The sequence below is a fragment of the Larus michahellis genome, chromosome 3 (genome assembly GCF_964199755.1).
Source record: "Larus michahellis chromosome 3, bLarMic1.1, whole genome shotgun sequence".
Classification (NCBI taxonomy): Eukaryota; Metazoa; Chordata; class Aves; order Charadriiformes; family Laridae; genus Larus; species Larus michahellis.
Window position 1 is genome coordinate 48,428,457 of NC_133898.1, and position 27,068 is coordinate 48,455,524.

The following is a 27,068-nucleotide window of genomic DNA, read 5'->3' on the forward strand; positions in this document are numbered from 1 at the left end:
ATTTCTCTCATGACTGTGATAAAGCATGGAAGTTTATAGTTTTGCACTTCATAGCATGCGTGTCTATAGTTTTACCACATTGTATCTACTGTATTATCCAAGGCAAAGTCTAAAGAAGTGCATTTTGCATCTGGAATGAGAGGTTGGTATGCCCACAGTGTGATAGCTCTTAGCTGCTGTAGAATTCACCTCAGTCTTTGAACAATCCTTCACAGAGCATTCATCTATCTCCAAAAGAAATCAGCTTTCACCCTTTACCTTTGCCAGTCCTGCTAAAGTTGGTCCCCCCACTAGAACATCACACATTCTTTCTTAATATTATAGTCTCGAAGTATTTAATAAATGGAAGTAGAAGACTGGAACTTGTGACTTGAAATTTTATAGAAAAACAGACTAGAGATTGACTGAATTCATATTAACTCATGCTGCTGAAAAGAAAGCGTACCACCACCATCACTTAAGGTAAGTGCAGATAACGCATCTTCAATAATAGTTGCTACCTCATAACAAGTGAGTTAGGGCAAATATATTTTTAATATCAAAGACTGATGGTTTTCTTCCCATATAGGTAAAATGCTGTCCTGGAGCAAATACGTAGCAATGTGTCAGCTAAGAAATGATAAAGAAGTTGTTTCTAAGGTCTATCTGCAAACCACCTGGATATACTGGTGTGCTGAAAAACAACAGATGCACTCTCTCTTCAGGACTCCTTTGTAGCTCTCAGTATCCAAGAAATGGAACTATGCCAAAGAAGCAGATGTCAAGAAAGGGAAAGGAGAGCAAAGACAGCCAGGGAAATATTCAGCATCTTAACATATACAGAAAAACAAAACAAAACCAAACTATACAGTATGCTAACTTTATTCCTGCAGAGAAGCTGACAACTGGGAAGAAGAGGCCATCGATGTTGAAATTCTCAAACATTCCTTGAACTGGCTGACCATTTATCCGGAAAGAGATGCTGGGGGCACTCAGGTCCAAACAGCAGCTAATAACATCATCAGTTCTTAAAAGATGTTGGTTGGGAGAATTTACTGTTCGTGCTACACAGCCTATGGAAGTAAAGGAGACACATTTAGCACAACTCCTGAAAATCATATAGGTTTTCACAGCAGCCTAGAAAAAGAAAGAAAACATAGCAATAGAGCACAAACATGTTAATACACAAATACCTAACCTATAAAATACAAGACGTGATTTTAATCTTGCAATTTAGTGAATGGAAGCATACAATTGTGTTTACAAAGCTATTTTAATCATAAGCAATACAATCAAATTACATTTAATGTAAGTGAAAATAATTACTGATACCCATATAAAGAGTCAAAATCAAGAAAACTAAATTTTATTCCTTACAGTAGTAGAAGTTCAAACTGAATAACAGCTATTAGTATCTAATATAAAACCTAGTATACTTTACCAAAGAATGCTTCATTATTCAAGATAAGGACAAGTATCGTATTTTATTTAGGAAAATTCAGGTACTTCCTGTTATTAAGGGCCACATCATGGTACCCTCACAAACTTGTATAAGATGATACTACTTAGTTTCATAATTAAACTGCAAAACAGCATTTTTCTGGTATATACAAAGACAGCAGCAATTTTGAGTTACCTATATTCAGTAATAAATGTATTTTTCTTTAGTAAGTTTTGTATGAATTCTAAAGGATCATTCTCTCTGGCATCAAATTACATTTACACAAGCACACCTGCTTCCCAAGAGAAGTAAACTAATACAGAAATAAGAAATGACCATTTCTGAAATTTACTGCCATCTACAACAGAAAATTTATGTAAAAGCATGAAAGTTGTATGAAAGCATCTCTAGACATGTTTTCCAAAAATAACATATGTAATGCCTGCAAGAGACAAGCCATAATGTATATTAAGAACAGAGCACTAACGTTTTAACTCTGCTGTCCACTTCTGTAACATGAAGGACTTAACTAAAAGCACTATATTTGCAAGATGATGATGAAGATGGCATATAGTTTTTAACAGCAGAAAAAATAATAAATGGAAAATCTCATTAATTCTTCTCCAGATAAATTATCATACACACACAGTCCCCTCAAGGAAAAATAAAAAAACCTAATACTTCTGATACTCTATGTAGGGAAAATGACTTCCTGATACTGCAGACTGTAGGACAGATGCTCTTATGTAAACTGCCCCTTTTGATAGGGCAGTCAAGAGTATAGTTAGGGAAAAAAAAGTTTTCAGATGCTTTTGCTGCTTCCCTACAGCCTTTCAAGACAGGATGGCTTTAGCTCGGTTGCTGTAAGAATAGTCAGTTCCATCAGCAAAGACAGAATGACATGGAGCAATCCTAAGGGCCCTGCGCAAATCAAAAAATCTACAGAAAACACTGCTGAGAAAGAGAGTAGCAGTCACAACATAAGGAATGGCATCCAAGGAAACTACCTTCTACCAGCTCTACATCCCCAAACTCACAGAGCACAGCAGAGAATAGCAGAGAAAAACATCACAACAGCTGAGAGTTAGTTTCAAATAAATCACAGAAAGGGACAAGTCTTTAATGTCAGGGATAACTAAACTTTGAAAGAGCTATCAATGAAGACTGGATACTTCATCTCCTTAGGACACACTACTTGAGACTAGATGTCTTTTTAGATGTTAAAAATCAGCCAAATATAGGTTATTGGGATCAATGCAGGGCTGCCTGTTAACAGAAATATGTACTGTACATGTAATACAGTAGTCAGACCAAGTGATCGAAGTGTGTTTTGTGGCCTTATGCTTTAAAAATCTATGAGTTCCACTTCTCCATATTAGAGAAGTAATTGCAGTACTGAAGAAAGAAATGTAAATTAAATGTGATTCTGGTAAAGGCTTGATCCAGAACAGAAACCCAGAGGTAGAAATGATTGTTGGTATTCATTAATGCAGTAAATGTTTCATGCTCAGAAGGTTATTTTTAAAATGTCATTGCAGAGACCTACCAAAATGCACCCTGGCATTGTGGAAGAAAAGAAAGGCCATGATTTTCAACATTTAACTACATAAAGTTCTTGCAAGTTTGAGAGGTATGCAACACCCGAGAATGTCAATGAAGAGAGAAATCTTTTCAAATCTACCAGCCACATCCACAACAGAGATTAATATACAAAAATTGCATACATAAAGGTGATCTAACTTTTTTGACTGGGCTGGATTATTGACTTGAGAACCACAAACAATTGTTCATTTATTCTTTTGTCACGTTTCTGATTAAAAAGTTTCCAGTGGTTAGGAAAACCATTTTGATTTTCAGTAATGTTTTGTTTCCTCCCTAAAAGGAACCCTAACTACAAAAGTTATTTCAGTTGGCTCATTATTTTCTGGTTCTTCTGTAATAATACTTAATCTGACAAATTCAGTTATGACACAGCTTTAGTAACACCATTAATTATGCATCATTGTTCCAAAGTAATTCTCACTTTGCCTCACAGGAGAGGCAAAGAGGCAGCTACTCTCCATAGATGCCACTCTAGTCACTATGTTATTACTTAATCATACAATCCATTGCTATTTTGATTGGAAAAGTCTTTTGAAATGTAAAACTGCATTCTTTTCCAAGTATCAAGCCATAGTGCCTCAAAACTTCAAAGAACTTGAATGATACATACAGCTGACTCACTCAAATGTCTCTCTTGTCTGCTTAGGAGCTGAAGAAAACTTGCTCATATCTTCATAGTGACAAGAACTGCTAGTCCAATAACCCAGTTTCCAGTCAGTTCTACAGTTCATCACTGCCCAATAATCTCTCAAAACCAAAGGAAAAAATTTTTCCTCAAGGTGAAACCACAGTAGAAACTTTTTTCAAGAACTTTAGGACTGTCCATACGTTGGACTACCCATTCTAAATATCTGGGATTTTTTTCACAAAAGGTAAGGTATGTGAAAAAGATTAAGAAAAAGAGAACAAGCTTTCTTTTTTATTATTCTGATTTTGCTGAACTAACCCAGTTTGAAGAGAGAATAAGATATTTGCAGAATCAACGGTAAATAATCAGTTCAGCTTTCTTTAACACTAGAATTGCACAGAGAAATTGCTATTAACAAATAGAACCAAGCTGGGCCAATAACATTTTAAAGATGAATACCTGACCAAACACACCATATGCAAGCTAGGAATATGATTCTGCAAGTCTCGCAATAAACGGCTAGTCTTAATGTATGTAAATAAAACATCACTACAGAAAAATATCTGGTTTTGAAATGTATGTCAAAATTTTTTCACCTCTGAAGTCCTTCTAAACTTCTAAACTAAACCATCCATATTAAGAATCTGTTAAAAAAAACAGACAAGAAAAAGAGTCCTGTGAATTAAATCTCTCAGGCTGTTCTTACACTATTGACACAGGAATTACAAATCCAGACAACTGCTTGTCAGATTTCATTTTTTGCATTTTTGAATTTTTAAATAAAATCTTTATAGTTACTATGATAAAAAACTTCAAAAATAATTCCCAGGCTGAAACATAAACTATTATCCTATCTGCACTACTTTGTATAAAAAAATTTTTTTCAATATGCAACATCAACTTAAAACATGTTCTGATATAGGGTGCTGTTTCTTTGTATTCCTAGTGTCAACAGAAACACCTGATTCACTTTGCTGCTACTGAAAACATATTCACTGGAATTGCAAGCAACATTTAGTATTTAAAAAAATTAAAAAAGGAGAATACCTGACCACAGATGCAGACCATCAAAGCCATAGGAATACAAGTCATCACCAACACCATTTCCTCCCCATTCCGCTCCTCCCCCTGGATATGGTGAGTAGCCCTCTGTTGAAGCCCAGCCCACTCGTAGATGAGTTGATTCTGCAGTCACAAAAGGCTCTAGATGGTCCACCATAAGTTCATAGTACCATTTTCTGTACTGGGCAGAGCCTTCACTAATCCCCAGGAAGATGTTGGGTCGCATGCTTAAACAGAAAGAATAAAAGTACTAATTAAGAACTTATCTCAAGAACATGATGAACTACTGCAGACTTTTCATTAAACTCAAATTTCATGCTTGTTTTGTGTGATTAAAACAATAGAAGTAATTGTATTTATTCTGGTGAAAAATGCTCTATACATTTAAAGTAAAGAAGTGTTTCTTTCAGTAACTGAAACAGTATCCTCACTCAGATAGCAATAATAATATTGTATGCGTTTGGACATTTTGAACATTTAATAGATGTTAAATCCTACAAAAAAAATGACAGCTATTCACCAGTTACCAATAGAAATGTAGAATGCACACAGTGCAGGTTTAATTTTACATAGCAAACTCCATTCTGTAACACTGATTAGCCATTCAAGAGAATAAAATTTACAAAGGTACAAAAGTAAAGTATCGATCTATTTCAAAATTCTCTTGTACCTAAAAGAACTACTACAAAACTACTAAGTTGTGTATAACTTAGTAATTTGCAGTGGTTGTACCAATCCTTTATACCAATTTGATGCTCCATCCTGCTGATGATTTCAAAGTACTTCACAAGCATACTTGAAAGGCAAAACTATTACTGTGCTTATTCAGTATCTACTTAAATAGCAATATGTAGTCATACATCTAAAGGTCATGAGGGGAAAAAGGAAGAAAATTATGCTTTTCTAATATGATTTTTGTGATAATACTGAATCTAGACTCTCATCCCAAAAAATCTGTCTCCAGACAATCATTACTTGGAGTCTTGGATTGAGAAAGTCATCCAATCTTGAATTAAAGCCATAGAGTACTGAAGTATCCAAAATCAATGCTGGGTATATTTCCTCTATGGTTGGTTACCTATATTGTGAGAAATCTTTTACACTTTTAGGCTGAATGTATCTAGCTTTTGCATCCCTCCATCGGATTGGGTTATAACGTCTATAAATATTTTCTTTCTACATACAAACTGCATAATTAACATAGATGTAAGCTCTAAGCCAGTCCCAGCACACAGTACGTCCTCTGGTGTAGGGAATGCACAGGGAGGCAGAATGGTTGATATGGGCTGTTAAACACAAGCCAGTGTAAAAGCAGACTTTACTGATCTGATTGCTTATAAAATAACTTGCTTTACCACTAACACACTTTCCTTCTAGAAGTATATGGGGTGTCTTTTGCCAAAAGTATAGATACTCTTCACTTTGCTACAAGTCAAACATTTAATCTCCTTAAAAATACAAACAAAACCTTTTTGACAAAAGCTATCTTCCAGAAAAGTCAAATAATTTGTAAGTTATTGGTAAGATCACCAATTGAACCCTTTCTGCCTGAACACAGTATCAGCATTGTTATGCCTTTGTCCAGACTCCACAATGTAATTAACCTAATCATCCAACTTACTCTTTTTAAATAGAGGTTTGTGAATAGAATTTCTTAGTCCCCGGAAAAGTATGTTAAACAGCAATATATTAGAAAGTTCCTTTGCCAATTATTTTTAGTGCAAGGTATGCAAGTCTTATCTCACTAGGTGTTTTCAATATTTCATTGGTCTTTCTTACTTTTGAAAAAATAATCTTTTTTTCCTTATAACTGCAAGAATACGAGTAATCTCATTCACAACATTTTAAGGCAAAGCAAAAATATCTTTTTCTACAGCTATATTTAGGAAAGATAACTCTACCTTCCCTGTACAAGACCCAAAATCAGCTCAGGAGCTCAATCAGTACCCATACACTCAAAATTTCTTCTCATGCATATTTAACAGAAGTTTTCATTAGTGATTTTAACTTATCAGTAGTTTAAATTTATTGCTGACACGGAATGATTCCCACTACACCATCTTTCCATGTGTTATATATGCTGATGTGTTATTAGATGTGTTGGGGGAAGACAAGTCACATGTGGTTATGAAAAATGAGTGAATGTATGAGCTATAAAATTGTCGAATTCATTTTACCTTTAGACTTGAATGTTTTTTTGCTAACTTAACAATAGAGACTTTCTAAAATAGACATAAGTTTGAGACAGAGGAAGATATGAATCATCACTTAAAGCCAGATTCTTCTGCCTCAGCAAAAATTTAAACTCTGGATAAACATTTACTTTGTAGATATTACTTTGCAAATTTAAGATGTTACTACCTTCATCTTGCTATTAATGCCTGCTGGAAGGCAGCTTCTACAACTCTGTCAGTGGAAGGAAGGGTGAGGGCTTTCCCTCAGACTGGCTGAAAATACTTTGAAAGCACAGCTAGATCTAGACAGGACTCTTTAGAAGACACTCTACAGTTTCACAGACTTACAACATCTTAAAGCAGATTTAGCTTGCAGCAGCTCTCTCTGACCCATGTTTTGATTCTAATCAATATTGCAAAGAGTATTTAAAATCTTCGTAAGAATAAAATATCTTAACCAAAGTTTTGGAAGTAAAACAGATTTTCTGTAGTGACTATTGCTTTTAACCACAAGTTTGATTCTGCTTTGTTCATAGATATAGACTTTTTTCTTTTTACCTGCTCACATGGTTGACGAGGCGTGTCTGTAAGAGCAGATCTCTTCCTGGCAGGAGATTATCACAGATTAGATGTTGATTAGACCGCACAGCTACTCCATGACAAACACAGAGAGAACACAAAACATCCAAAACCTGAAAAAAAATAGATTCTTTTCATCTTAAATATTTTTTTCATACTAAAGAATTTTAAATCACCGTGTGTTCCTTCAGGCACTATAATGCTATATACCTTGTTACTGGAAGACATGTAAGGGTACGCAATTCATCCAACATAGCAGTTTTGTTTTACAAAAATTCTGAAATTCTCCTAACAATATTAAGATATATCCTTCCTGCTCCCCTTGAGATTTAGTGTGCATCAATGTTTTCATCAAAAAGAAGGTAATGGCCTCTTTTGCTTTTTCAAACTGCTCACACGCCTCTTAGGAAAAGTTTCATTCCTAATTATGAATACAGTATTAAAGTACTTGAAATGTAAATTCTGCACAGAAAAACATGCTTGCTTTTTTCACAAATGTTCACCTAAATATACTCATCTCTTTGCCTACCTTATGGTTTCTTCCATGTTTGTCCAAAAGACAGATGATTGATTTAATATGTCCTTCCTTAATAATGTTTAGAGCTTCTGGACTTTCCACCAACACACAGTGTAAAACCTCTAGAATTCCTGGGGAAAAAAAGAAAAATTATTTATTCAAAGCGCACATAAAATCGTAACTGCACATAATACTTCCTAATATAGTACTCGGCAACATGGAATAGTTTCAAACATCATTGTATATGCTCTCCATATTTACAGTTTTCTGTTTCTTCCTTAGAAAAACCATACGAACCACTAATAGAATCATATACCTCTGAATTAGAGAGCACTGGTAAATTCCCAGTCTACCAACCCACTGTGTATAATTTTCTTTGTGTACGTAACAGCTATACTGGGAGCCACATTTGCTCTTAAAAGAGCAAACAAATAGAAACTAGCATGAAATTAAGCCGTGCAAGGAAGTAAGAACCACTAAATCTCCAGTGCCCCCTCAATGAAACGCGATTCCAATCCAAATAAAGCAGAAGTCATTGGCATAAAACTTAAAACTGTTCCCTGCAATGGGGCAGTAAAACAGGCTCCCGTGCGTACTGTATCAAGTCACCACTTGTTTCGGGATCTTCCACATTTGGCAAAGACAAATACTATGCATGTAGTTCATCATTATCAATTGCTACTGTTGTTGCCACAATGACAAAAATCAGAGCGCTGAGGGAAAGCTGAGAAGCAACCTTAAACCTAGAGATACGCAATTCCTATTTGCACTGTACATCTCCCATAATTCTGTGTTCATCCCTGTATTCAAAGCCACAGCTCCACTCAGCTTAACCCTTACAATGCAAGATCCATAGAATGAGTCTTCTGCTCTTTGCCACGCTCTCTTTTACTGAAAGAAAAAAGTAGCAATGCAAACTTCCCTTGCTGTGGGGAAAAAAAAATTCATCAGACAAAAACATTGTCCCAGTAAGAGTACTCTGGACTTTCTTTGATCCTAGTGAGGAAGGGATCATCAGCTGCTACAGTTGAGTAAGACTAGAGTCAGCCAAGGAAAAAAAAAGTTCCAAACAGCTACTAACTGAACACACATTTTTATCTCAGTGCCAAGGAGGCACAGTGTGATGACACAGAAATATTAGATTTGAAGTAGTCTTTATGCTGATCAGGTTTCTCCGTCTCACCTTAACATTTCAGATCAGATCTAAAGCTTACGGAGGGGAGTAAGTGCTTTTCTGTTACATTTCCACTGTTTTTGAATAAACCACTGAAAAAATGTGTTTCATAAAAAAAATGACAGCTAATGTTTAAGAATTTAAAGACTGTGGTTCATCCACAGAACTGTCCTCAGTATGCCTCTAAGGTTTTCTGAATTTGTAAACAATAAAAGCAAGTTTTTCAATTTGTAAATGATAAAAAAAAAATTAGAAATGCAAATTTAAGGAAAAAGAATATGTATTTTGATCTATCAGAGGAAATTTTTCCACACACAAATCCCTTTTCGGTTGTTGTGGTTCGTTTTTTTTTTTAAATCATTCCGGACTAATAATAGAATATAGTTTGGAATGTTGTAACAAACTGATCGTAAATCCTCTCAAAACCCCCCAGAAATTAAAAATTAAAAGTTAATTGAGCAAGCATTTTAGAGACAAGCAAGCAAAGATTAAAAGAGAAGCTGAAAACCAGAAACTCTGAAGAGAATTTAAACTAGAGAGTATAAAAAAATTGTTGGAACAAATATATCTGTTTCTGCTAAGTATCAAATGCATGCATTTCATTATTCACTGCATAAGCAATGACATTAGTAATAACTATGAAACCCATAAACTATAAAACCCATTATTTATGGGTAGTATAAATGGCCAGGAGTTCCAAGTCTAATCTATTGTCTTTTATCGGATCAGCAGAAAATCCCACTAGGAGAATTTCCCAAGGATCTTGTTGAGGAAAGGAATATTAGACACCTTTAACAACTTATTACAGAAATAACCTACCCATGCAAAGATATGCATTCATAGACTTAGGACTTGTTCCACTCTTATGCACCAAATACTAAATTACTTTCAGCTCATAAATTATATTTTTTTTCCTGTTAATTTCAGACCAACTTGTATTACCCTTACTTGCATTTGGATGAAGGTACAGCTCTATTAACAACAAAAATAAAAAGACCAACACAACAAAAGAAACTGTAGACCTCCTCGTGAAGAAAAACCAACAAAAAATTATCTTCTAAAGAACAGAAATTGCGCTGTGCCTAATTCTTAACAGGGATAAAAACATATAAAGAATGTTACGAACAATCATATGTCAACAAAGATCTTTAAATTTATTTCTTTAAACTTAGATTTCAGATTCCCATCCTTGTTAAGACCAAGTTACTCTGCCAGAAGAGTACTTGCTCTTTGAAAAGTAGCTTCATTTTTTATTTCACAAGAAACTCTGAATTAAAATGAGGATTGGAATTCCCAGTGACTTCAGTGAAGGCTGCCGTCATCTGACTTCATTCAGATCTCTCGTTTTAATGTCAGACAATCTACAGCACAATCACCTTTTATCCCAACACTATATAATGTTTTTACCTAGGGATCTGGAGGAAGATACACTGTCATCACTAATAAAGCCTACAGATTACTCAAGACCGAAATGTAGCCAAGGTGGAAGACAACAGATACAGTGACAATTTGATTTATCTGGTAAACAAGTTTCAAACAAAGTGTGTCTGTTTGAAGACAGTCTCGTATGTATGAAGACAGAAAATGCAGGTGATCCTGTACAGATATTGTAGACAATTTTCCTGTTCTGTGCAGTGTCTCCAAAAAACGTCACAACCACAATATAATGAGCTACACATGAACTCCCAAACTAATTCTGTAGCCCTGAAGCCTCTATAAGCAGAGAGTCTCAACTAGAAATATGAGAACGCATTAAACCTGAATTTGGAGGTGGTATGATCTGGGCTGCAATACATGTACACTTCCAATATTGACAGTAATAATATTGATAAAAAGGATAAAACCCTAAAGGAGTAGATGCCCTGCAGCACACAGCAGGAGCACACTTCACCCAGCCTGCCAACTAAACAGCCAGGGGACACTTGAACATGGTACAAGTACCTAGGGAGGTAAGAAAAGGGTTACAAAAGAATCCTCAGGCTAAAGGGGTAGTCTGTAACAAGATCAACAGCTTTATTGTGTGCCACAGTGATCTGGCAATGCAGGAAAATCACTACATTAAAACTTGGTAATTTAAAGTTTGTCATCTCTCATTGTAGCACTGAAACACGCTTTTAACAATATAAACAGTAATCCAATATGAAATAATACCACACAATGTAAATAAGGTAATCATAACATTGGAATTTTCAAATTTGTGTAGGTAGGCTGGCAGATAGGTTGTCTTAAAGTAGTACACAGGGTTCATTTTGTAGCTTTAACCTTTTCAAGAACAGAAGTAAAAATACTTTGAAGACATAAACATTCAATAATAAATGAAATGTTATCAATTAGACCCAGCTGCCACAGCAACTTCTTCAGTTACTGCAGTATCTGAATGCTAATTATCAAACACATTTTGTTCTAAGGGCAAATTCCCTCTTTTCAGAAAAATCTCTTATGAAGGCACAATGTCTGTTTGGACTAATCCACATTTAGATTGTCTACATTAAAGACAACTGGACCTATTCCAATTTCATTGGAGATGCTCAAAGCAGTAAAGTAGGAAGCGTTCAAATTTAATACAAATATCACAACAGTATGATATTCAGAGTTTATCACAAAGATGAGTGAAAATTCCTTCTTAATGACTAACAGAGGAAAGGAAGCATATATTTTAAGGACAACATGTTGACTCCTCTTAATGTCATACTGTAGAATACTAGAATAAAATGCATGCCCTTCCAAAAAAAAAAAAAAACCAACAAACAAACAACAAAAAAACAAAACCACCTCAAAACCAGATATTATCTGGTTCAAGAAATCTTCACTTGGAGGATAACAGATTATTAACTTGCCCTACTCTATTTTTATTACCTATGTCTTAATGCCTTCAAAATTCTAGGAAGACTAGTTAATCCCATCTAGAATATATTTCAGAGTGAAAAACTAATCTAATCTTAATTTATACATTGAAGAGACAGCTGAAGCATTTGCACTGCATTATTCACTCAGCTCCTGTAATATCTTGCTTCTAACATGGTCTACTCTCAGACACATTTATGCTTGGACAAATCTTCATTTTTTTCTTTTGCTTCAGTGAAGATCAGGAACTGAATCAATTTCTAATCTAACTTGTATAATCAACTCACAATTGCTATTTATATATTTAATGCCTCTATTCTGTTTTCATAACATTTTTAGTTCAAGGATAAGAAAAAAAGTGAAAATAGAAATTTTATTCATAATAGTTTACAGCATCAAATCTTTATCGCAACACATTGCAGAAAACACCTGCAGAAGATGTAGCTAACAACTTCAATGTTGAAGGTGAACTTAATTTTGGTGTGATTGACAGAGCATAAGTGTTTCTTCTTCAGAAACACTCTACCTTACAAAATTAATTAATCATTTTAGATGAATATATGAAGCCAGTTATTCTTATTTAAATGGTGTAGCATAATCCAGGTTTTCTCCCTATTGTAGGTCTACCACTGTAAATTAAAACACCCCAATCGAGCCATATAAATCTTAAAATCTGGCAAGTAAGTATCCCACATAAAATCACAGCTAAATAAAATAAAAGCTAAACCTACTGTGCCTCTTGAGGTAACTAAAACACAGCATAATTAGCATCTTGTATAACTGACTCCCTCAAAACCAGAAAAAGTCCTAATTAGAAAATCAGTTTTGGAGGCAACATGGAAGTTACGTTACCTTAACATATGGGGAAGGAGTTCAAGTGGCCTAGTTACTAGAAGAAAACTCAGGACAAAGGAGCATTGCAAATATTAGTATCTTCAGAATTTTTGCAGCATGTCACAAGGTCCATTACGCAGTATGACTACAATGTCAGATTACTTTGCAGTTTACAGAATTCATCTCATACCTTACTGTAATATCATAAACATAAACATTTAGGTTCTAATTTTCAAACCTTATTTTTACTTTGAGGTTAATTTTGTAAAATACATACATAATAGAAACCATGTAACACAGCATTTTTAGAATTGTTGTAACAAATCTCAAACTGGACCTCCAAAAGTTGAGCTCAAAGTTTTGAATTCTTTCTGAGAACCCTAGCACTAAGAGCTTCAGATGTAAAATTAGGTCTCTTAGGAAATAATTTCACCATGAACAACTGGGGAAATACATTGAAATTAAGAAGGTTGCAGTCAAATCCCATGCAACTGCATAATTGCGAGTACGTTCTCCTTAGATGAGTGCCCTCACACAAAAGGTGCACTGTAGTGGAGGAAAGATCTGGTCTGTGATTCTTCTGTTAATTCTCTGTTTAAATTCTCTGTTATTCAAATGTTCATGAAAGCAAGAAGATCATGGCATGTGCAGAGCATGTTTCCCTAACAATAACGTAAAGCAACATGAACGTTCAGCTATGACATCTATTTGGTTAGGATCCCAACAGCTAATATATTAGCTACAGTGAGAGGATGATCAGAAAATCTCTAACTAGACACCAGTACTATAAGCTGCTAACTGTCTGTAACCCCAGCTGTGAACCAAATTAGTGACACAGATTTAGCCTTGTATGCCTTCATGTCTTGAGCAGCTCAAGGATTCGGAGCATAAACATACCACAGCTGAAACAGATTAGGTGCAGGCCAGGATTAAGAAGAAACAGCATACTAAAACAGGTCCCCCACCCTAAAGCCATAGTTCTGCAGCAAAACATGAAACAAAATGCTGCAAAAGTACTATGAAACATTGCTAACTAGAGGGGCTTACACAGGCAAATGCCTCAAAGCCTCTAGACCAGCCTCTACCCAAAGAGAATAACTAACTTCTAAACTCTGCTTGCCCCAAGAGTTGACAAAGCAAAAAACTTACAAAAGGACAAGCATCTATGTATAACAGCTCTTTGCAACTGCAAACCCTGCCAATCAGCTAGTGAATGCCATGGCAGTTCACCCTTGGCTCTGAGAGGGAGTATTGTGGTTTAACCCCAGCTGGCAATGAGGACCATGCAGCCGCTTGCTCACTCTCTCCCCCACCTCAGTGGGATGGCGGAGAGAATCAGAAGACTAAAAGTGAGAAAACTCACGGGCTGAGATGAAGAGTTTAATAAGTAAAGCAGAAGCCACAGAAGCAAGCAAACAAAACAAGGAATACATTCCCCACTTCCCATCAGCAGGCCATCTCCAGGAAAGCAGGGCTTCATCATGCCTAATGGTTACTTGGGAAGACAAAATGCCATAACTCTGAACATCCCCCCTTCCTCCTCCAGCTTTATATGCTGAGCATGACATCATATGGTATGTAATATCCTTTTGGTCAACTGGGTTCAGTTGTTCCAGCTGTGTCCCCTCCCAGCTTCTTGGGTGCCCCCCGCATTTCCTGCTCGCAGGCCGGTATAAGAAACTGAAAAGTCCCCAAACAAAACACTAGAGTGTCACCAACATCACTCCCATCCCAAATCCAAAACACAGTACCACACCAGCCACCAGCAAGAAAATCAACTCCATTCCAGCCAAAACCAGGACAGGGAGAAAACTCCTACTACTGACATTTGATGATGTTTTCCTGTACTGTTGGTCAGTTCATCTCAGGAACAGACCTATGGCAAATACGCAAAATGCACGTGAATGTTTCGAGACAAAGACGAGGTGAACACACGCCTTATTTACCTTGTTTACTATAGGATGCGCCTGTTCTCATGGCCGCTGCTGATCCTTTGGAGACTTACTTACATAAGAAATCTGATAATATATGCCAAACGGTGCATCTGCGGCTGAGACAAACCCAATTTTTACTTGGGAAACTCAGCGACAGCACGATATTTCTCATGCATTAATGCCACAGTAAAAGGCTGATGAGAACAACTGTGTTATACCTGTGACATTTCTTTTCAAACGTCTACCAGTCTAACATAAACCAAAGAACTTTTATAACAGGGGGCATTTTCACTTCCAGGCGTTGCTCCATTAAGATGCCAATGAATCCAAGGACACATCTGTCTGTGGCAGAAGTCTGATTCAGGTGTGGGAAGAACAGTATGGGGAAGGAAATTTTAATTCCTGAGGACAACTCTGTAATCAACAAAAAATTACTATGGAAAGGAAGATGACTACGTTCCTTCCAGCTCATGAAGCAACACACAACATTAAAATAACAAGACAATGGGAATAAACTGTAGATACATAACAAGAAAGGTATATTACATTATTCTCACTGCTGTTGTAACTACCCTGCCCATTGGTCTGATTAGAAAACTTCCTGCTCTTTGAACTTAGTATAGCATAATTACAGAAAATAGGGCTTGAAAGAGGCCTAAAGAGGTCATCTTCCAACAAAACAGTAACAAATTTTATATATAACTCAAAACAATCAACTGCAACTGGAAAACATTTCTTAGTCTGCAACTCTGAAATGTCTCCAGCTGTGTGACAGCAGAGAACAGAGAGGGGAGAGAGGAGAAGTGATATGTATTAATAGCGATGACAAAGCAAAGCACAGAACTACAGAGATGAAAAAACAGAAAATAAAAATTTAAAACACAGCAATAACTACACAATGAATACTGTTCGAATCTGTTGCTCTTCCTGCCGTGGACTCAAAATATCGTCCACGTGCAATTAATAATTAACTCTTGAAATCCACATTGATACCTCCACTTACTGTGAAAAGATAAACATGAACCAGAAACAGAAGATCAAAGAATATCAGACAAGGGATACCAATTACAGTAGCCAGAACCAGGCAATAAAAGAGAGACAGGTTAAAACAAGTCTCAATCTGGCATTACAGTAAAAGTACTATGACATGTAATACACAAGAGTTTCTATTAAATTTGTTGGACTACAATTCTGAACATCACAAATATTTATATTGCAATGTTCTTACAGCCAAATTACAAAGAAGAAATATAAATTAGAAATATATTAACAGTCATTAAAAAAAATGAAATAAACCATTGAAACAGATTGTCTGTGGTAGCATAAGCATTACAAAATTATCTTTGTCTTCTTAGTTGCTTGCTGTCCTTCTCCCTGCAGGACTATTTTTTACTCATTATTGACTTAAAATATAGAATTTTCTTGACTTCTGTACTAGAATGTATATTCCAAATACATTTCTTCTGAACATTTAGCGGTTTTTCCTAGAACTGCAATGTAAGATTTGCGTCATTACAGAAAAATATATGCTTCTAGATTATATTAAAGATCTATATAAAAAGTTGAAATGTCTCAAACCAAAATTGCTTTTACTATGTTATTATTCCATATGTTAACATTCTATGTACATGTACAACATACATTCAACATTACATGTACAATTTCTCCAGTTTGTATTATTTGTATTTCTATATTTCCCTCTTCACTTTTAGTTACAGGGAGCAATAATTTGCAAGGCAAATTCCTTATCAGGTATAAGAGCTTAATTTAGACTTTGAGCTCCTGCTGCTTAACTCTTCTGTCTAGTGCATGTGAGAAATATAGCTTTCTGTAAGGAGCTGTAAGCATTTTTCCTATTTCACCTATTTCATAATTTCTTTATTCTGATGTCCTATAATTTACTTAATTGGCAAATTAGACATTAAATGATCTCACCACATCAGATCTTTGTTGTAACCTGTAGAACTCCAAGAAGTATTAAATTGGTAAGAATAAAATGTAGAACACTGGCCTTACACTATGCATAGCTTATTTATTCCAATAAATACTTTTACTGATCTTGGAAAACAAAGGGGTGGGGGAACAGGCTGCAGTGACTTTTCTTACCAACAGTATTACTTTGCTTTCTGATCCTTAGGTAATCATCAGCAAGAAAAACATGCTTGAAAAGAGACAAAAATCAGTCTTAAGAGTCCAGAACTAATCACTCTATTTGAATCTCATTTCTTAGCTGCTGGGTCCGAATTTGGTTACTGTTAATTGTTCAGATGCCTAGATAACATCATTTTGGCCTATTTTCATTTTGAGAAGAACAGCAACTATATCTTCACTTAAGAAAAAAAGTTTGTATTTATATCAGTGAAATGGGGCAAGAGACTCAAATATCAGCCATGAAATCAACACTATTAATTGCGAAACGTATCCCTAGCATTTCTTCAGTAACTTTGAGATACACTTAGCAGAGCTTCTTTAATGCAATGAAATTTGTCTACCATCTGTTTACAAAAATCAAACTAAAGTCGCATGTACAAACACATACTTTTGAAGAAAATAGAGTAGTATTGTTAAAAAAACTCCACAAAATAATTATTCTAATAAGTATTGAAGACCTTATTTTTTTAAATAAGCACACGCCAAATGTGTTAATACAGGTAACCACCTCTAAGGTGTTATAGACTCTTATAGACTACAATCGTGTTAACAACTACATTTAAGCCAGTGAAGAGGTACACAGTAGCAAGCTGTCAATACCCATGTGTGATAAGGAAACACATATCACCAAGAGAAATTCTTAAGCTATTATTTACATTCACCTCATGTGCCGCGCTCACACTACTTATTTCTTATTCTGCTTGAAAAGCATATTTTTCTAGTATAGTCTGAAGTGGTTTTTTGATCAAATGCAGTCACAACATTTTTTTAAAAAATACAATGTATTTGGTTGGCATAGTAGGTTTACAGAGAACTGCTTGCTTCTAAGGAAACAGAAGGCAGGATCACCATTTCAGTGAGAAGTACAGTACAGCTCAGCATAATTTCATTTACTTTCCCTTTGAGCAACGCAGAGACTAACTGCATCTCATGGACACTAAAGGGGTTAACAGTGGTTCCGGAGGAAGATAAGACACTAGGCAGCGGCAAAGAAAATAAATTAGCTAGCTTAAAGAATTTATGTCAAAAGTGAGATAGAATTCTCAGATTCTCAAATCATAAATGCATTTCGGGCACGCTGAATGTGTTCAGACCTAAGGAGTGAGAGAGGTGATTAAAAAGGGAATATATATGTATTATGGAGGTAACTCTGTTACATGCAGACATATAACCGAATACCTATCTGTTACACATACTCAAGTAGAATACATAAGCTTCCCTGCATTACCACTACAGTCCTTCAAGATAATATAAATTATATCCGTTCCATATGGTTATTATTACATTTAGTTTGATGCAAATCCTGAAAAACATGCAGACTGCCAAAGAGGAGGAAAGGGAAGGTACTAGAATTAGAGAGGAAAGGAACTTAAAACAACTGAAACTGTAGAACAACTGTTTTGCCAAATGATTTGTTTGCCTGAATTAGGAGATAGCATTACAGCCAATTGGCCAAAGAAAAGGAAAGACTACCAGAACTTAAGGTAGAACTACAACCAAAATCAAAATGTAAAAATGTTACAAACATAAATATCACTTATTAATATAATTTACTCTCTCATAGGAAGAACTTCATGATACTTAGACTGAACAAGTATATCGTCAATTTTAAAGAATGAAACACTGGTCAAATACAGAAGTTAAAATACTAAAATCATACCGGAAGAGGCTTCCAGTCTTTCTAATCTGCTGATTAACCAATCAAGAGATCCAGAAAATTGAGCACAGTTTTTACGATTCCCTCGAATCAGAGCCGCTGTTGGAAAAAAGACAGAAAAAAAATTTAAAAAGAAATCACAATTATAAGTCCATTTAAATTAAAAGAACGCCTGTCTTGTCTTTCTAGGAAGGATCCAGTAAGATAGATTCCTAATCTTTAATTATTGATGTTCTTGGTTTACATTTAAATAATGTGAGTGATCGTTAGGTTTAAGCATAAAAATTACTCTCAGTATCAAATTGACCTTTCAGGCATTTGAAATATTTTGGCTTTACAATCATCTCAATAATCCCTGCAAAATGCTCTACATGAAGCAGCCAGTTTTGACACCACAGAATTCAGCTGCTATTGCAGAAACAAATTTCTGTAAAACAGTATTCTTGTAATGACAGGAAACATTGGAAAAGCAGAATGTGAAGTCAACAACGTAGGTGATGAATGTAAATTATTCTCTACTAATACAATACCTTTGTTCAAGAATAATAGGAATTAAAACAAGATAGATGTCCAGGAACCATTTGTCATAGTTTTGACAGGGCTGTAGGGACAAAGTAACTGGTTTGAAATTTTTTCACCTTCATGCTTTAAGGTGAAGATCAAAGTAGACTGAATGTGTGCACTGACTTGATGGATACAACCGACTAGAAATCTCACTGGACATTGTCGGCACCCACGAGCCTGCCCTGTCCTGGAATACGTGCATTCGCATGTATGTGCGTATGCACGAGCTCTCAGAGAAGCATCTGTTCCACTCCGAAAAAAGAGTGAGGCACTAACATTTCTATTTGGTGTGTGGAGTGAACAGTGTAAACTGCTTTTCTTAAGATTGTTTTCCAAGTCTGCCAACAAATTATTTCAACCTGAAATTTCTATGGTTATTTTCAGCAGCAGAGACTGTTGATTCTGCTCAGAGGGAATAGCTTCTTAAAATCTATATTTTATTGCTGCAGAAATTTGCTATATTATATTGCAACTGTGTTTTTGTGCTGTTTCCTATATAAAAGGTTAAATTTACAGGCTTCTGACATAAATAGGATACAAAACTATCTGCAAAGGGGAAAAGCAATCTTGGAAGTGTTGCAAACAAGTCACTGCGCTGACAGTCCTGTAGCACGAGGAAAGAGATCACAATCCAGTTGCTTCATAGCCAAAAAAAACCACCAAAACCCCCAACAAACAAACAAACAAACACAAAACCAAAACCCAATCCGTAAGAAGCAAAACAAACAGGAAAACCCTTCTCTTGCTGTATAATAGGATAAAAAAAAAAAAAAAAAGATCTATACCCTGAAATCTTACACAGTTATGTGTAAGTAATTAATCATGACCATAGTTCTTTGAAAATTCTTCTGAATCATAAGAGGAGGCACATCTTGTTAAAAGACACAAATTAGAACTAAGGAACACCTGTTTCTATAAGTGACATTTTTATTGATTATAGGCAAACCACATAATCTCACTGTGCTTCAGGTACGAACATAAAATGAAGGCAGGAATACTTCATTGCTTAACGTGACATCAATAAATGTAACTTCATTAACAGTAATAAGACACAGATGGTTTCATAAATGCAGCTCAACAGAAGTTTGTGAAAGGTTAAGTATTCAGTGGTTAAAGCTGTGCATTAAATGAGGCACACAGCCACTTAACACTGAAAACAAAAAATAATATCCAACAGTTGCTTCTTTTATTGCCCATTACTCTGAAATAGACTAGCATCCCGTTTTAAAGAAATAAAAAACAGGATGTGGTCGGTCAAACAATAAATTCACATTATTACATATACTCCTGCACGTTCTTTGGTGATACAAAAGGATCAAATACAAATTTAGAGTGATTGTATGTATTTGTAATAGAGGAAGGACTAATGCCTTTGTAGATCTATGGGAAACATTTTAAATTCAAAGAGGGTAGATTTCGATTGAATATAAGGAAGGAGTTTTTCAAGATGAGGGTGGTTGGACTAGATTATCTTTAAAGGTCCCTTATGACCCAAACCATTGCATGATTCTATGATTTTTATATGCAATAGTACCCAGTCTCAATGTAAATAACTCCATTTTCATCACAGTGAAATATATCACAATGTCAATGACGTGACAAAAGCCATTCATTCTGGCATCACCATTTACTTTTATTTATGTGCAGACTCAGAAACAAAGTACTGTTTGCTGAAGCAAGACTGAGCAAGCAATATCCATTTGTCATCCATGCAATTACTGTACAGCTCCAGCATTATTCAGAACAGAGCAATGTACAAATTCATTATAGCCAGATCAAAGCCAGGCTTCTCAAGCATTAGCTGCCAGAAGATAATGCAGTTAGAGAAGTAACATAAGGGGCGGGGCACTGAGACTGGGAAGTCAACAAAAGCTTGCGCACTGTCCTCTTCACTACAAGCCCATGGAAACAATACTTGGTACAGGACAAGTAGACTCATTCTGAGGGAATTTTCTACCCTTGTCAACTCGAAATTCCAGACTTAGAGAACCGACTCAGCAATGGAGCCACTACTTCCTCCAGTCTGACCTGTGCTTAACGTATCAAGAGACAAAACAAACTAAACTGTTACAAAAACTACAAAAACTTCAACACTCTCCTACATCTATGAATAACCCAACCACAGATTTTTAATACTCCATCATCTACACTCTAAAAGGTCATAAGTTTATTTCATTGAGACATTAACACTCTGGACCTAGTCTAGATACTTTTAAGTGTTTATAATTCCTGACATAACTTTAATTGATTCTTAATAAATCAAATAACTATCATTAATATATATGATATATAATATCATCAGCTTAAAAAAAAAAAAGTCTGAAGCAGATTCACTTTACTTAGTGGGCATATATGAGCTGAAAGATAGATTAAGATGTAAAATTTTTTACTAATGTTCCTTCCGGATGATCTTTTTATCTCAGGGTTGGACAAGCAGATATTCTCCAAAACCACATTATATAATGTCACATTTTCAAGCATTGAGTAAAGAGTAAAGATTCTTTAGACTTTACTCTTCTTACCTCTTCTCTTACTTACTTACTTCTAAAGAAGCAGAGGGAGGGAAAACGTAACAGTAATACTGCTGTGATGAGAAGCTCATGCTAAGATTTAGTAGCATTTTCACTGTGAAAGCTTAGTTTAGTTTCATGCATTTTTTCCAAATTTTAACTGTTAAAGATAAATTTGCTGCCCTTTCTGCCTGCCAATGGTTGAGCTACCTTCAGCAAAATTGAGACTAAATAATCTGGTTGCTTGCAAGCATGAAGATAGCCAAGGCTATATGGGGTTGTTTTGTTTTGTTGAAATATAGTGAAAACGGCAAGAAACATTTTCTTCATTTCCTGTAACAGACCATAGAGTTCTGAAGGAAGACAGACATTGGCAAAGATAAGTGAAGAATGGAGCTGTAACATGCAAACAAACATGAGAAAGACCTACACCAGTTTGAAAAATCTAAGACATGGAGGGGAGGGAGGGAAGATTAAAAAAAAAAAAAAAAAAAAAAGAGGGAAAGGATCTGGGCAGTCCACTCAAGAACCTACAGTATAATTCATGTTGCCAGGTCATAAAATTTCTCAGTCATCAAATATCATAAATCCTCTGGCAAAAACTCCCATCTACCTCTGAAATAGTTGTTCACATAGAATTGCAATAAAAAGGACAATAGTGTACCACTGTTACAAATTACTTTTAGCTGGAACAAAAACAGTCTAATATATCTGAAAGTTGAGTCCTGCTTTTGACCCACAGTCTGACTCACTTGTCACTATGCTGCAAGTTACAGAATTAGAGAGAGTCGTATCAAGGGTGTATTTCACTTACAACTATAAAACCCATGGAAATCAAAACCAAAAACATTAATATTACCTTATAACATTTATAAAATCTACCAATCTAGTGTTAGGAAATACCACTTTTGGTCAGCCTTGCAACTCGTGCATGTGCATCATGTTACAATCTTCAACTACATAGAGGTGGTAGATCCCAGCAAGCCCTCAACCAGAATCACAGACACAGGAGCTGCCTTCTACCCTAACAGCCTGCTAGGTGACAGCAGCCACTGTTCAGCTGCTCCTTCTTTGCTCGGAGAGATCATGGGAGAAGGCTTCTGGTTGTTTCCATGATATTTACTGTGTTAACTTATATTTCCTCCAACAGAAAGGTAATGGGCCAGGCAGAAGCACCCCATTGGTTTTAAAAAGGCTGTGCACCATGTGTTGGATATCCTTTTTTTTGCCCTAAGATTATTTTCTTCTTCAAGAACACAAGATGATGAACCTACTTTGACTATGGAACAGCTTTGTAACGGTACTACATACAGAACTCCTGCCTCAGTTACTTCAATTTGCTGTTGGGTAGTAAGGAGAGTTTGTATGAAGTGAGGCATGCCATTAAAATTTTATTTTCTGTGCGTCTGAATTTGGAGGAATGCAAGTGTTCAGTAAGCTGTGCACACATGAAGTACTGATGAATATTTTGAACAAAGGTCAGATCCCACTGCTCTTAATTTAGGAACTAGCATTGGTAGAGTCTTTTTATCTAAATTTCTGTCTGTATCTGTTCCTCTGAGTGAATGGGAGATAACACCTTCTATTTGCCTTGCCTTTATTACAGAAATTTCCGACAGAACACTTATTAATAGTTCTAATTATTCGGATTACTAATCATAAATGGCACAAAATAACTCCAAGATAATAGCTTTGTTTTCCAAACATGAATTAAAAGACTCATAATAAATAAGGTTCAATGCCATACACTGAGTAGCAAAGAGAAAACAAAGTATTTTAAGGACCAATAATAAATAAGCACTGAATAAAGAATGGGTCCTATAGAAAAACCAGTATGTGATCATGTTTCACAACGCATACCCACAAAAGAACCAATTAATAATATACACACTACATCCGTCTGGGCAATTGCTAACCACTTGACTCACTTCATTTTACAAACTCAGTATTCAGTTGTGGAGTTTTTAATGGAATCGATGTACAACAACATCATTCGTACACCTTTTCAATACTAAATTTTTCAGGAGTGAGACTGAGTATAAATGATACATTAAATGCTTTATGTTTTACCGGAAAGTAAGATAAAAATCCTGCATGAGGACTTCATCCAAACTCAAGTTTTTGCCAAAACACAAGCAAGTTTAAAGGCAATCAGGCCCCCACATTAGAGCTGGTGTGTTACAGAAAGCAAGCAGCACAGGCTTGTATGCAGCCTGCACAAAGGACTGCTCAATGACAGGGACACATCCTCAGTCACTTAAGGTCAATGTCAACGTTATTATTTAGTCTTCCTTATGGCACTGAGAAAGCCTCATGACAGAGGAGCAAGGAACTGACAAAATGGTCTTTTAGGCAGTAAACTTTCCTTTTGCAGAAAATTAACAACTCAGCAGGAATGAATGTGCAGGCAGCTATAGTTGTGGATTAATAATCCTATATAACCCTATAATAATGAATAACCCTATATAATGAGTCATAGTAGAACATAAATAACATATGCAATTCAAATTGGTAAGCAAACAAATCGGTCGATTAAATGCTACTGCCTAAACAGAAATTTCACCAGGACACCAACTAACACTTAGATACCTACAGAAGGTATTATGAGATTTTCAGTGACTGGAGGTGGACAAGACCTTCATGATATACTGCATCTAAAAGAGCATACCTTTCTACGGCACACTGTATCCTAGTATAATGCTGGAATCACTGATCATTACTGACTAATAAGAGGGCTCTTGATTATAGAAGCTTTAGAGTCAAGCTGCAGTTCTGCAGCCAGATGCATGAAAAATCACAGACTTCTACAAAACTGACCTCGATGTCATGGCTCCTAAACACAGGAATGAAATTGTTTAATTTGTATTCTAGGTTTCTACACAGTGGAAATTCTTCTATACTAAAACAGATATGTGTTTCTTTTCATCTGACTATGATTTTGAGCTGAAACAATCCAAGTAACCCATAATATGTCTTACCTAGTAATTCATACAAAGAATTCAAAATAGATTTCCATGCTTCTCCAGCTTCCTTCCCAGCTACGTCTGCAAAATGAGCCGCACTGCTGTATACATTCAAGCGATCAATACATTCAAGAACAAGGTTGATCATACCCTAAAAATGGAAAGGCTCAGATTGTCAGAGAAAAAAAAAAAAGTATTGTTTAGGCGCAAACACATAAGATTTTCAGAAATATAAGAAAATAAAACATGAAAGGCAGGATATGCAAGACACAAGAATATATACACAGAGTCAGACTCCACTTGTCAAACAAGCAATCCCTATAGAAAAGTTTTCCTTGACTGTGATAATAAAAATTTACCTTTTAGGATGGACAAAATAAAACAAAAAATAAGCAGTATTCCAGACATAATTCTAGGCAAGTTTCTATTTTGTAAGGCATTTAGGCATCTGACTAAGTATAGGCAACTATCATTACCAGAGAAATAACAGACAGTATTAAACAAAATATTTAAAGCACACTTATTAAACAAAAACATCTTTCTGCATCAAGAGGTTAAAGCAGAAGAAACTAATTCACACATAAGGAGTAAATTATGGTTAGAATTCAGACAAAAATTCATATCAATATCTAATTTTTTTTGAAAAGGAAAAGGAAGTAAGGCCCTAAATGTATTTCTTTAAATATACAGGAAAATCAACAGATCTAAAGAGATTATTAATGTAGCAAATAGTTTGACTCTTACAGGACAAAAAACCCACTGCAAACATACTCCAGATTAGACATCAACACTACAGACACTCTGAAAGAATACTTGCAGACAATATGGTAGAAAATCAGGAGTAAAACTGAGACAAGTACCTCTTCCTGGAAGAGGTTCTGCCGATTTTTCAGTGCTCGGAGCCTGTTTTGTTTGTCTTCATGCTCCAAATGTTCATCGGGAGGGTGAAAGTAGCCAATCAAGTCCTGAAGGCTCAGACTGACTGACTCAATAGGCAAATCGATGGTGGAAGACTTTGCTTTCTTGCTGAGAGCATCAAGGCCCCTATAAGAAGATGTAAAGTCTCCTGAGTATTGGAAATCAATTTATGTTATCATTTAAACTCTTCACTGGTTTAAAAGCAAAGTTTGTTTAGATGCCAAAGCTCTATTCATTTTCTGACAGCTATGTAACATCTCAGAAATTATTTATGTCTGCCCCATTCTCCACTTAATGATCCACCCCTCCCTTCCCAAACATAAACTGGAAGCATGATAATATTGTTTCTCTTAATTTTTTCTGAAATCCAGAAAACACATTTTAATATTCTACCTACGCATTTAGCACTATCAGAGGCAGACCACAGAAGTTATTGTAAACCTGTTCAAAGCATCATGAAGCTGGAATGGACAGAAGTCAAAGAACCAGTCCTACGGTGCCGAAGAGGGCCCAGCTAGTCCATACAGGCTCTCAAGCATCTCTCTAACCTGTTCTTAAGCCATCTTCAGTGCTAGAAGATCCAGCTCTTCCACACACTTTGTCCCAGCACTTCATTAGCCTTTTTGTTTCCCTGATACACAATTTAAGCTTGGCCTTGCTATAGTCTATGACCATGGCTTCCCTCAAGGTGGGGGTCAGACCGTTCTCATCCATGTTGCCCCTGTCCCTTGCTTAGCTGAATCCTCAACAAACCCCAAAATCCAATTTTTCCTCAGTGCTGTGCTTTTCCAACCGCTGATATACCTTTCTCCTCCATTGAAACCTCATCTTTCTTGAAATGCGGCTGCTGCAGCTGAGACCTCACCAGTGCCACAGAGCAAGTGGAAGGCAAGGGCTCTCCCTCGCACCTCCCTGGCTCCCCTCAGGAAGGCGGGGGGGCACTGCCAGAGGCCCGCCAGAACCTTCTGGAAGGAGCAGGAGAGGCCATGAGGGGCAGAGAAACCAGGGGTGCCGAGGGCCTGCGAACATAGTGCCCATCCTCAGGGAGGAGGGAAAATATCCGGAGGATCCTGAAACTCTGCAGAAGCCAGCCAGGGCCCTGAAGCACCGGGAGAGGAGCAGGCCTGAAGGGAAGGTCCCACCCCGGTGGCACGCGGTGGGGGAGAGCGGGAGGAGGGGACTTATTTGACTCATTCTCAATTCTGCCATTGTAAAAAGGCTTTTTTCCTAGTATATTTTTGAGTAAAACCCAGCTGTGTAGCAAAGAGGCCCTTTTCGTTTTCACCAGTGTGCTCCATTTACGCTGACCTAAAGACCACTGAGCTTCAGCTGGCAGAGGAGTCCGCCGTGTCCACACGGGCACCCTCCCAGCCCCGCGCTCAGCTCCCTCTTCTCTGTCGTTGGAGGCACCAAAGGTCCCCGGCAACCCGACCCATGACCGTCCTCGCCAGTCCCCTCTGCCAAGCCACACAGCACCCTGCTCGCACCCAGGATTCCTCTCCAGGCCACGATATGGAGCAGAAGCCCCATTTTATAC

At 36.3% G+C, this 27,068-nt stretch overlaps 1 protein-coding gene across 9 annotated transcripts in view; it reads right to left on the reverse strand.

Annotated features, from left to right (window-relative positions):
- The window catches only part of RYR2 (ryanodine receptor 2), a 422,851-nt gene that overhangs the window by 187,155 nt on the left and 208,628 nt on the right, over positions 1-27,068 (reverse strand). For all 9 annotated transcript variants that reach the window (XM_074580040.1, XM_074580034.1, XM_074580039.1 and 6 more), the window contains 7 exons: positions 25,474-25,657; positions 24,629-24,764; positions 18,580-18,675; positions 7,995-8,113; positions 7,445-7,578; positions 4,698-4,939; positions 860-1,052 (listed from right to left, as the gene is read on the reverse strand). In XM_074580040.1, the coding sequence (XP_074436141.1) occupies positions 860-1,052; positions 4,698-4,939; positions 7,445-7,578; positions 7,995-8,113; positions 18,580-18,675; positions 24,629-24,764; positions 25,474-25,657 (1,104 nt within the window). The remainder of the gene's footprint in view (positions 1-859; positions 1,053-4,697; positions 4,940-7,444; positions 7,579-7,994; positions 8,114-18,579; positions 18,676-24,628; positions 24,765-25,473; positions 25,658-27,068) is intronic.